At 29.3% G+C, this 12,068-nt stretch overlaps 2 protein-coding genes across 2 annotated transcripts; both read right to left on the bottom strand.

The window, feature by feature from the left end:
- Window positions 1-4,177: 4,177 nt before the first annotated feature.
- Window positions 4,178-5,236, bottom strand: LOC113874634 (acyl-CoA--sterol O-acyltransferase 1-like). The gene has a single exon (XM_027512850.1). It carries the CDS (start codon window positions 5,234-5,236, stop codon window positions 4,178-4,180), a length of 1,059 nt encoding a protein of 352 aa, XP_027368651.1.
- Window positions 5,237-8,456: 3,220 nt separating this feature from the next.
- Window positions 8,457-10,736, bottom strand: LOC113847935 (rho GDP-dissociation inhibitor 1-like). Its single transcript, XM_027477268.1, has 5 exons — window positions 10,284-10,736; window positions 10,107-10,173; window positions 9,253-9,471; window positions 9,047-9,171; window positions 8,457-8,528 (listed from the first exon to the last, which is right to left on the bottom strand). The coding sequence occupies exons 1-5, from the start codon at window positions 10,578-10,580 to the stop codon at window positions 8,457-8,459; spliced, it is 780 nt and encodes a 259-aa protein (XP_027333069.1). The 5' UTR covers window positions 10,581-10,736.
- Between the last annotated feature and the right edge of the window lie 1,332 nt (window positions 10,737-12,068).

Below are 12,068 nucleotides of genomic sequence, written 5' to 3'. Positions count from 1 at the left end.
CGAATTAAGGAGTCAGGCAGCCAAATATATGCAAATGGAGGACTTAACTGAGTACCGAAACCAAGTCCGGATAGATCATGGGGGATCCAATTCGAGAGAGGCAGACAAAAAAGAAACTTTCAAGTCTCGACAAGAAAACAAAGCCAGAAGAAATGATGTTAAGAGGCCGCCTAGAGGTCCCAAGTATCCTTCATATACTACTCTCAACACCAACCGATTTAGGGTACTTGACCAAGCTCTCGCGACTGAAATATTGAGCATGCCCAAGCGTGCTAATACCCCCTCGGGTAGACAAAAGCAAATCATGCTGATATCATCATAATAGGGGCCATACCATAGAAGAATGCACGGCCCTAAAGGATAAAATCGAAGATCTGATTAAGGAATGACACCTTCGAGGATTTGTGCAAACAAATCCCACTGATCATGCTGAAAGAAGTAGAGACTGATATCCCCAATCCTCAAGAAGGTATGAGGATAAACAACCCGAACAACAACGAAGCCAGTTAAGAGAACCTCTTGCGAAATGATATGAGGAACGAGAGAGATACCCGAAGCGGGTTATTAACACCATAGCCGGTGGGTTTGCAGGTGAAGGACCCACCAATTCGGCTAGAAAGAGACATCTGAGACAAGTCTGCTCTGTCAACAATATATCACTAGGTAATAGAATCCGGATTTCCCCCATCACATTTACTAACGACGACTTTCAGGGGATAGATCCAGTGCAAGATGACCCTATGGTTATCAGTGTGAATATCTTTAATTGCACCGTCAGGAAAATACTAATTGACCAGGGGAGCTCGGCCGATATCCTTTACTGGAACACATTCAAACAACTAAGGATACCAGAAGATAAACTCAGAGAGTATCACGAAATGCCAATTAAATTTAATTCGATTAAAGAAAGGAAAAATACAAATAATAAAGGATATACTCTTGAATTCCTAAAATATGTAATTTCTCTAAAATTAATTATATACATATATATAATTCAAAATTTAAAATTTTAGTCTTAAAATTAACAAAATCAGGTTAATTTTTATCATTAAAAAATATTAAAACTAAGTAACAAAATGATAATTTATCATGATAAATGATATATGCCAATTTATTTTAGATATAGTGTTTTATTACATTTAAAAATAATTTATTTTTGTTCTAAATTTTAACATTTTTAGACAATAAAGTCCATTTTTTGTCTTTTTTATGAAGTTTTTTTTCTTAACATTGTTGCAATAACATTTCTTCTTCCATGGTATCTATTTTGCCTCCATGAAGTAGTCTCATATTCTTTTTCTCTCAATAATTCTCTTTTTTATCTAACTCAATGTTTCATCTTTTCTCTTTTAAATACAATCAAATAAGTTTAAGTTCTCATCAACTCACAATTATCTTTTAATCACATCTCTCTCACACTTGTCAAAATTACTTTTAAATGTAACCTTTCTATTGACCCACTCTACAACCCTCAATACACTCCATACAAATCCCATCATTCTTTCAATATTTTCAATAATCTCCCTTCGATTAAGGAAAATTATCATTTTACTTCAACAAAATTAGCATCAACTGTGCATTCTTTCTTATTTAATTTGTTTCAAACATTAATCAAAATCCTAGATAAAACTTGGATATGGTGGTTCAAATGGTAAAAAAATGAAATGAAAGAACTTCATAGCATGAACATCGTTGCATGGGTGACAAGGAGATGTCATGGAAGAAAGACAAAGTAGAAAAAGACGAATAGACCTTATTAATAAAAAATGTAAAAAGTTAGAGACAAAAATAAATTATTTTTCAAAAGTTATAATTAGACATCATATTTGTCCATAATAAACTTTCACTTTTCGCTTAACTTCACATATTATCATTTCGTTATTCACTTTTAACATCTCATCACAACAATAACTAATATAATTAGTTATTACTAATTTTATATTTCAAATTTAAATGATATTTCATATTTCAGGGATTTAAATGAAAAATTATGTAATAAAAAGATTACAAAATATTGAAAAATAGTAGATAGAAGTCAAATACAAATCAAGCAAATAAAAATGTCACAATTACAGTATTTGCCCTTGTTCTAAGTCATGCACTTGCAATTGCTATTGCTTCCATAAACTTTAGAGCAGGGTTGTCAAAATAGGCTTGACCTAACATGTTGGTCTGCCTAATCTACAAAAATGACGAGTTAGGTTAAATGTTTTGGATCCATTAGTTCGCCTAAGCTAACCTCTTTTGACTTGCCAAAATAAGGGTTAATGATAGACCAAAGCAAGTTGATCCATAAGGCTCATTTTTTTAATTTTCTAAATTAAAAAATATTTGTTTATTAATTAAATATTTGTTTTATTAATATAAAACATATTTTTCTTATTTATTGTTATTTTCTTATTTTTTTTAGTTAATTTTAATGAGTTGACCTATTAATTCAATTGCCCACCAACCTTTTTATTATTTTTTTATCTTTTAGTTTTTGACAGGTTAACCCATTAGCCTACCAATTCACTCTTAAACTCTCAAGCTATGAAATTTAGCTCATTTTCAAAATGAGACAAACTCAGGCTAATCTGTTTTTGAATGGGCTTTTGGCGGGTTAGCCAGAGCAAGCTAGTCTGTTGAACTCTTTTCTTATTTTTTTTAAATTAAAAATTAGTTATTAATTAATTAGATATTAATTTTTATTAATATAAAAAATTTATATTATTTATTATAATTTTTTTTAGTTAATTTTCAGTGAGTTGGCTTATTAATCCAATGGTCCACTAACCCCTTTTATTATTATTATTTTATTTTTATTTTTGATGGGTTGACCTATTAACATGTTAGCTCATTCTAAAAATTTAGCTCATTTTCTAAATGACGCAGACTTAGGCTATTCTATTTTTTAATGGACTTCTGACAAATTAGTCAAAGCAAATGACTCATTGGGCCCATTTTTTATTTTTTAAAGTTAAGAAATGATTATTTATTAATTAAATATTAATTTTTATTAATATAAAAATATATTTTTATTATTTATTGTAATTTTTAGTGAGTTGGCCCATTAATGCAATGACGTACTAACCTCTTTATTATTTTTTTCTATTTTTAGTTTTTGACGGCTTAACTCATTAGCCAATAAGTTTGCTCTTAAGTTGATTGAACTAGAAAATTTAGTCTATTTTTTAAATGAAGTAGATTCAAACTAGTTCATTTTTAAACAAACTTCTTAACAAGTTAGTTGAAGTAGATTGACCTGTCAAAGTCATTTTTTAATTTTTTTAAAATTAAAAAAATAATTATTTAGTTATTAAATATTAATTTTTATTAATATAAAAATATATTTTTTATTATTTTTTTTATCAATTTTTAGTAAGTTAGCCTATTAATCTAATGACTCACCAACTTCTTTATTATTTTTTTATATTTTAATTTTTAACGATTTGACCTATTAGTCTGTTAACTCACTCAAAAATAGGTCAAGTTAGAAAATATAACTCATTTTTTAAATGAGGTAAACTCAAGCTAGCGTGTTTTTAAACATGCTTTGATGAGTCGGTCGAAACAAGTTATTCTATCAGGCTAATTTTTTATTATTAAAAATTAAGAAATAATTATTTATTAATTAAATATATATTTTTATTAATATAAAAAATATTTTTAATTTTTTATTATTTTTTATACTAATTTTTGGTAATGTACATTAATCTAATGATCCACCAGTCTCTTTATTATTTTTTAGTTTTTAGTTTTTGACATGTTAACTCATCAACCCTTTAAATTTGGTTGACTAAAAAATTTAACATATTTTTTAAACCAAGCGGGCTCAAGTTAGTCCATTTTTTATTAGACTTCTTTCAAGTGAGTCACAAGAGGCTAACTCATGTTGCTTCCCTACATTAAAGAAGGAATTGTGCCAAATACTTTTACATGTCTTAGATGCTTGATTTTGGTATACAATTTTTTATACTTGTGTACGCATTCCATCAACAGTTTTACTTTTTTATGTAAATAAAAATAATTCTTCTCAAATTAACTTCTAAAATATCATTCCCAGATGCAACATCTCAATTTTTTTCTAAACTCAAGACTTTTATTAGCAATCAATTATATTAAAACACAGAAGAAACACAACTTGATTAATTATAGATAACATTTTTATTCAAAAAAAAGAAAGGAACAGAGGGCTCTAAATCATTGCGAGGAGGGTGGAGGTAAGTGCATCAAAGCATAGCGACAAAGTATCTTTGAGAAAGTTTCCGACGGCATGGAACTCCTGAAGTGCCCTTTGGACACCGTTGCAGCGGAGAAGCTGAGGGAAAAACAACCAAAAGGCAGTTACCATAACAAAGCCGAGGGTGAGAGGCCCCGACACCATTCTTGGTAACCGTAACTTGTTGGCAAGTTTCCTCTTACAAAACACCTCCAGGAGTATACAAAGCCCATGAAGCACGAAGAAGCAAGTTATTTCCCAAGTGGGCTTAGCACGGCCCAAGTAGTAGAATATGAGCTCATGAATCAGCCCAGAGGCAAGAAAAGTAACGAACACTGCAGGGAATGGAGCGATCTTGGGCCCAAGAATAGGCATCACAAGGCGGTATGTGGGCTCGAAAAATGTTAGTCGGAGGATGTTGGTCACGGCAAGGTTCCACCTTCGGCTCCAAAAGTCTTGGAGGGAGGAAGAGAGGTAAGGCTCGTTGAAATGTGGATCGGGCTGAACCCCAAGAAGGGTTCGAACCAGGACCGAAACCAATGCTAGTATGATTTCGAGACAGAGATAAACATGCATGCAATAGAGAGAATATAGTATTATAGTGGGGATGTAGTCACCGAACTTGTAAGTTGTTAGCACCCCTGCGAATATTATTCCCTTTATGATGCAACTCCATGGCGATTTATGGCGGGGCGAGGTGGTTCTGGTGTCGTTTTTAGACTTTATCTTGACGGGGAAGGAGGCCACCACTAGGAAATGTTTGAGGGACATAGATGGATCCGATAGAGGACCCTTGTCAAAGGCAAAGAGCAAGAGCTTTGAGTTGGCAAGCCAAGAGATGAAGAAAGAGAGAATGCCTACGAGATGCATTGTTTGGAGGTGGAGAGGAAGAGTCAGGAAGAGCATGAGGGTTGGTAGTATTGCCAACAGTGTTGGCAAGCCTTTTGGGACATTCTTCCCAATCATGTAACAGTAACACAGAGATGCTATTACTTGAAGCAATATGCTTATGAAATTGCTGATTTCACCCTCCATTGCCTGTGAATTGCGATGTGATATGAATGTTAATTCAGTATATGTTGGGAAGCAGAAGCAACATCTTTATATATAGTAAGGGACATGGGTGATGATATGTGAGGTTTTGCAACTTCGTGCGTGAAACTTGCTGTGTTGATCTTTCAGGTAATAATCTGAGTGCATGATGGTTATCATGATTCGGATCCAACATCCTCCAACTGCTACTCTGTCTTTTTTCTCAGCTCTTTACATGAATATCCGCTAACTGCTTGGTTCTAGCACGCCTTCCATTGCAATAACATCTGTTTTGATGGTTCACATTTAACTTTAATCACTCTTTTGCGCTTAATGATTAATAGTGGAGGATAAAAATGTGAAGATAGCTGGAGTATGGTTACTTACTAACGTTTATTTCATAGGAAGGGTTCTAGAATTCTAGAGAGTCTAATAACAGTTTAAACTCATGGTTCTTGCTTTCTAACAGTTTGAATTCATGGCTCTTGCTTTTTTAATATTTGTTTTGTATATAAACTTTAAAAAAAGATATAATTAAATATAAAATTAAATATAACATTGTAACATCAATTAATGAGAAAATGATTTAAAACATAAATTTTTCCATTTAAAAATTAAAACAAAATAATTTAATCTATTCTTTTTAACATGAACATAACTATACAAATTAATTAATAAATATATTTGTGCATTGCACAAATTTACACAAATATATTTTTATTTTTATTAATTAATTTAAAAATAATTATAATTTAAATGTAAAAATAAATTAACTTTAATGTGATAGAAAGATAAAAAAAAATTAATTATTTTTTTAGATAAAAAAATTGATTATTTTTTTAAGATAAAAAAATTGATTATCTTTTTAAGATAAAAATATTATTTGGAATATGATTTCACGGTAACTAAAACAAAAAATATGTACATATTTTTTTCCTTATTGAAACTAAAGTAAAGTAAAAATTTGTTTTGTATATAAACTTTAAAAAAAGATATAATTAAATATAACACCATTGTAACATTAATTAATGAGAAACTGATTTAAAACATAATTTTTTTCATTTAAAAATTAAAAAAATAATTTGATGTATTTTTTTTAATATGAATACAAGGATATAAATTAATTAACAAATATATTTGTGTGTTACATAAATTTTTATAAATATATCTATATTTTTTATTAATTAATTTAGTTTAAAAATAATTATAATTTAAACATAAAAATAAATTAATTTTAATGTGACAGAAAAATAAAAAAATAAAAAAAATTGATTATTTTTTTAAAATAAATTATATATAAAATAAGTATATCACTTAAACTTAATTTATACATATTTTTAAATATTTTAAATTTTAATAATAATAAATTTAGTTATAAATTAGTAAATATATTTGTATGTTGTATAAATTTATTTATATTTTTTATTAAATTATTTTATTTAAAAAAAAATAAAAAATTATAATTTAAATATAAAAAATATGTAATTATAAAATTTTATTACATTGAATGATATTAAATATAATTATATTAAAAACTATAATAAAAAATTTTTAATATACAATTTTTTTTTGTATATTTTATATATTCTTTATTATCTTCAAAAATTTAAATTTTTATTCTTTTAGTTGATGTAAATATAAAAAATAAATTTTTCAAAATAAATTGAAAAATCTTAAAAGGGAAATTAAACAGTAAATTTTTTTAATTGTTTTTAAATATAAGTAATATAAATCTATTATATTATTATTCTTATTAAATACTTTAAAATAAAAATAAAATACATAAAAAATTTCTAATAAATTTGACAAATGAATTATAAAATTATTAATTTATTATTTTAAAATAATATATTTAAATTTAACTTATAATAAATAAATTTATACTAATAATTAGTGACTCTAACATAAATTTTTTTAACTTTTAAATAAGTATTAATTTTAAGAATATAATACTATAAATGATTATATTAATATAAAAATATATATTTATCTTATCTTACGTATGATTTAGATGACAACTTGAGAATCAAACGTAAATTCAAATCATGATTGAATATTTAAAAAAAAAAATTAAAAGTATAAAAATTCAATTTTAATATCAAAATTTTTAATATTTAAATAATTTTATTAAATATCACTCAATAAATTTATTAGGCTTTTTAAAAATTGTATAACTATTTATATAATTTTTTTAATATACAATCAATTCTAATAAATTTTCTTTAAATACAATTTAAAAGTAATAATTATGAATTATTTATAATTTTAATTATAAAATTATACAAAATATTATAATAATTTCAATAAATATTTATTAAATATAATTAATATATTATTTTTACTTCTAACATGCAATAACATTTGTTCTGAACATTCATATTACTAATCATATAAATGAATTTTAACAATTTAAATTTTAATAATTATAATTTTTATTATAAATATATATTAATAAGTAAGTAAGAAGTAATATTTTTTTTAATAATATAACATTTATATCACTAATAATATAATTGATTCTAAGTATTTTAAATATTTATAATTATAAAATTTAATATAAATATATAAAATAATAAGTAATTGTAATTACAAATATCATAAATTACTCCAATAATTATAAAATTTGTTGAAAATGTATACAACACGAACTACTAAGTTAATTTAATTTCTTTTGACGGTTGATTTTCAAATCAATGCAATTCCTTTTCACCTTTCGGTAAATCTGTACTAGCCCATTTATACAAGCTCAAGCTTATTTTTCCAAGTTCCAACCTCTCGTGGAAGTTGTTAACAAGCTCAAATGAGAGCACCACCTCAAGCTTAAGTTCAAGTCATTGGAATCTTCCTAATGTTTCTAAAATTAAAATAAAACACCAAAAAGAAAGAACTTGGGAAGCATAACAAGACATAGTGGCACAAAGCAAATAAAAAAAAAATGCTCCTTATTAGCTTAGTAATTACAAAGAGCGGGACTGAGAAGAAACAGAAAGCATAATTGCGCACCAAAAGAGGCAAACTAAAATTTGTTGACAAAATTATCTGCCAAATGAATATGAATTTCTTCCTCCAAATCCTCTCGTCATTGTTAAGATTACTAATCTCAGACAGGATTAAAAATAAATAAACAACGGAAAAAGAAACAGGTAAACACTGAAGGAGATCTCAGCTCAAATAACAATGACTATGGATTAAAAACATCACTCATGGAGAGGTGAGTTGACTCCTAAAGCCATTCCTTCCGAATATCAAAAGTGTAGTTGATCTCCAAGTACAACTTGTTGTCATCGTCAACAAACTGAAAACCCAGAAACAAAATACCAAGTCAAGTAATGCATTAATCCAAATGAAAGACTGTACTAAGCAGTAACAAAAGATTGTACAAAAAATATGAACTTGTGAGGGGGTAATAAGTAACTTGGAATTTGAATTTTTAATAAGTGGTTAAATATATGCCCATGAAGTCTGGCAACAAATTTATTAAAACATTTATTGATCGATGCCAAAGTGGCAAAGAGACATTAACTCGTGCACGCTTCATTTCCAAAACAAGTCACAACATCAATACGACAGTTGGACACAGGCAAGAATTTAGGATCAGCTAAGTTTTTTCTTATATAATGCACTAGCACTAGATCTCGTGACCATTGCAGGCTTACATTCACTTTTTCTTGATAATGAAGTCATTAAAAAGCAAGATAAAAAATGTGTAAAAGCTACAGATTTTGAAACCATTTTACGCTTTTTGAAACAGCTTGCAGGAATAATAATCTGTTTTGTGTTAATGACGCATGCATGCATTATATGCTAAACTACCTTAGATCTAGCCGAATATGTCCCTCTAGCAAATAAACCAGATGGTGTTGTCTCTTCGGGCATTTCATGCGTGTAAGGCTCAGCTTGAGGGCTGAATGTTCCAATCATCTCTTTAGTGCTGTCAACTGTAACAAGGCTTTATAATGAGATAAGTGAACTAGAAAATCATCTGTTTAGCATGGCTTGATTTTAGTGTGACAACTTACCCTTTAGACCAGTTTTCCACACACTGTTGGTGTATTTGAGACCTGAAACGATATTATGGCTGACCTGGAAGGTGAACATTAGCCTGTAACGGCTACCTTCTTTCAAAGTAAACCACAACCCTTCAGGATTTCCTGTCTCTGGTATTGGAAGAACAATATCATCTCTACCAGCAGACTTGATTGCAAGGCTCAGGATCTTCACTTCTGGTTCGAGAGATTCTTGATCATTCATAAGACATGCGAAAAGTTTAGTCAAGAACTAATAAATTAAAATTCTATGGCAAAAGGATTTTCATGAGGGGAGCAACAAAACGCAGAAGAGGATTTAATTGATCGCTGCTATTTTCAAATGAAAGAAATAAAAAGCCAGAAATCATCTTTCATCAGTAAACCTTCAAAACAGTATAATCATAAGGAAAAGCCAGAAAATTATAAAAAATCCGTTTCAAATTGTGTTAAAAAGAGCAACTGAAATGACTTATTCGAGTCTAAACAAGATGATACAGAATCTTTGTTTGTCGCTCGAAAATCCATGATCAATTCACAATATAATCAATTCAAATTGAGCAAGCAAAATTATGTTAGTTCTGTTTTAGAACGTATTTGACTATTAGAAAGCTTATTACTAGACACATTCTCAAAAGACTATTCAAAATCTTCACACATGGGATAAAATTCATTAAAAAAATCTGATTTTTCAGCCACAATCTATTCTGAAACTAATCCCAATTCTATGGTATAGCGGTATATATCACCAAAAAGAAGAGAAGAGAGAGAGAACAAGATAATATGGACAAACAAAAATTGAAAGAAACCGAAGCACCAATAAAATTAGCAACTGAACAAGTAATTACCCCCAACAGAATTTATGTCGACACTTCCAAGAAGCTGTTCCTTCCACCTCCTCAAGCTCTCATCATCCTAAGGCCTCAAGCAGAAACCAACATAGATACATAAATGATATTAACAAAAGCATAGATCTTTCAGAATATCAAAGACAACAAAACAAAGGGAAATAAAAAAGAGTAAACCTTATCTTTCTCGAGCTGCTCTTTCAAAGTGAACTGGGGACCCAAGTCAATCTTCTTGTCCACGTCCTCATCTTCATCCTCTGTGGCAGCAATGGAACCTTCGCTCATGTGTCTACTGAGACTAGTCCCTTGTTCATCGCCAGTTTCAACATCATTCACCGTTTTCTCAACATGCTGCTTTTCAGGAACATCTGCACCGTCATTGCATTTGTCATCAAAACCCATGCTTTTGCAATTGGTAACCACAGCAACGGCCAAAGACATCAACAGTGGCAAAACCCAGATGGCAGCTAGCATGACAAGACAAGGCCAGAACCACCACCTAGCTAGTTAGCAAACAAAGAGATTTAAGCAAAGAAAACCCACTAGGTAGAAGCTTCGGTTCAACGAAAAAAAGGTGCTAAAAAAAGGGTGGTGTTAAGAAGACATGAGAGGAAGACGTGCGTTCAAGAATGCCAGAAGAAAGCGTTGATTGAAATATGGAATAGAAAAAATGAGATCATAGGATGAGTGTTGCAGCAAGAAAGGACGCCAAGAAGGGAAGAAGAGAGGTACAAAGTACAAAGAAAGAGAGATAGAGAGAGAAGGAAATGGTCGTGTGGTGATCCGCAATTCAGAAATATTCAACGACAAATAAGGGAGAGCTTCCTTTTCATCGTGAAGGTCACTCTTGTAGCACTAGCTACAAATATTATATTTTAAATAACATCTAAACCCAAGATAGAAAGCAACAAGGCCTCAAGAAAGAAAGAAACCATGTACAAAACTGACGAATAATAAAATTCATATTTGATAGTCTTGGCTTAAAACATATAGATTGAGGTTTGAGTTTGAGTATTCAGGTGAACTAAACATGGAGTTTGACTCCTTCAGTCCTTTTTATGGTTAATATCGTTACTATCAATTGTCATTAAGTTTAAAAAGCTGGTGACCTAAAAAATATTGAAAGCTATATCTGGTATATCGTGCATCCCACGCGCACCAACGTTAAGGTTTCTAAATATTACAAGATCTCGTATTTACCCACCAAAAATATACATCTAAGGGGAAATGGAAACTTATTTAAAAAGTGCATTTGCTCTATTGCAGTTCATTGCAAAATGTCAGATGAAAAATTTATATATTACGTATGCCAACTTACTTGACAATATTAAAATTTTTACATAAATTTTCTCTGTCCTTATATATATTTAGAAGCAAACTTAATTGCTTTCTTAACTCAAATATTTCGAAAGTGTGTTATGCCTCCGTTTTAAGTATATTGAAGTACGGGAAACAAAATTAAAGTGTGTTTGTTTCTATCAAGTAGATAAAAGTTATAACTACTCTTGGTTTAATTTAAAGTATATTGTGATTTTAACCTATTAAATTTTCGTTATTGTTCACATTAGAATCGAATTCATTTTAAAATAATTATTTCCCCTAACTGACTGTGTCATGTGCAAAAGCAAAGTAGAGCCATTTGATTCAGTGATCGAGCTGCCATTAAAACCTATTTCGGGAGGTGAAGAAACATTTGCTCTGATCAACAAAGCAAGAGTGTTCATTAGCTAAAATTTTAACATCTTTGCGGTGAAGTTTTCTTCCAAGGAAAAAAATTGACCCCTTGGTGAAATGTAGGTCCATAAGAAATATTTAACACGTATATCCCCCAATGAAACACGCATATGAGTCATAATCTTCCGGTGGAAGAAAAATATTTTAAACATAAGAATTCTCTTCATTGCAGAAGATTGCTTCGCTTGTATTATCACATTTTGTTGAAAGAATATATATTAAACAAAG

This window comes from Abrus precatorius, unplaced genomic scaffold (assembly GCF_003935025.1).
Source record: "Abrus precatorius isolate BTA unplaced genomic scaffold, Abrus_2018 Scaffold8, whole genome shotgun sequence".
NCBI classification, from domain to species: domain Eukaryota; kingdom Viridiplantae; phylum Streptophyta; class Magnoliopsida; order Fabales; family Fabaceae; genus Abrus; species Abrus precatorius.
Note: the sequence above shows the minus strand (reverse complement) of the source record. Positions and strands in the feature narration are given on the sequence as shown.

What these genes read in the sequence shown, in the direction of transcription:
- LOC113874634 (XM_027512850.1), bottom strand. Translation starts at nt 5,236, where the DNA reads ATGGAGGGTGAAATCAGCAATTTCATAAGCATATTGCTTCAAGTAATA.
- LOC113847935 (XM_027477268.1), bottom strand. Translation starts at nt 10,580, where the DNA reads ATGCTAGCTGCCATCTGGGTTTTGCCACTGTTGATGTCTTTGGCCGTT. An exon ending in CGACATAAATTCTGTTGGGG is followed by an intron (nt 9,472 to 10,106) that starts GTAATTACTTGT and finishes TGAATGATCAAG; the next exon opens with AATCTCTCGAACCAGAAGTG. An exon ending in GTGGAAAACTGGTCTAAAGG is followed by an intron (nt 9,172 to 9,252) that starts GTAAGTTGTCAC and finishes GCCTTGTTACAG; the next exon opens with TTGACAGCACTAAAGAGATG.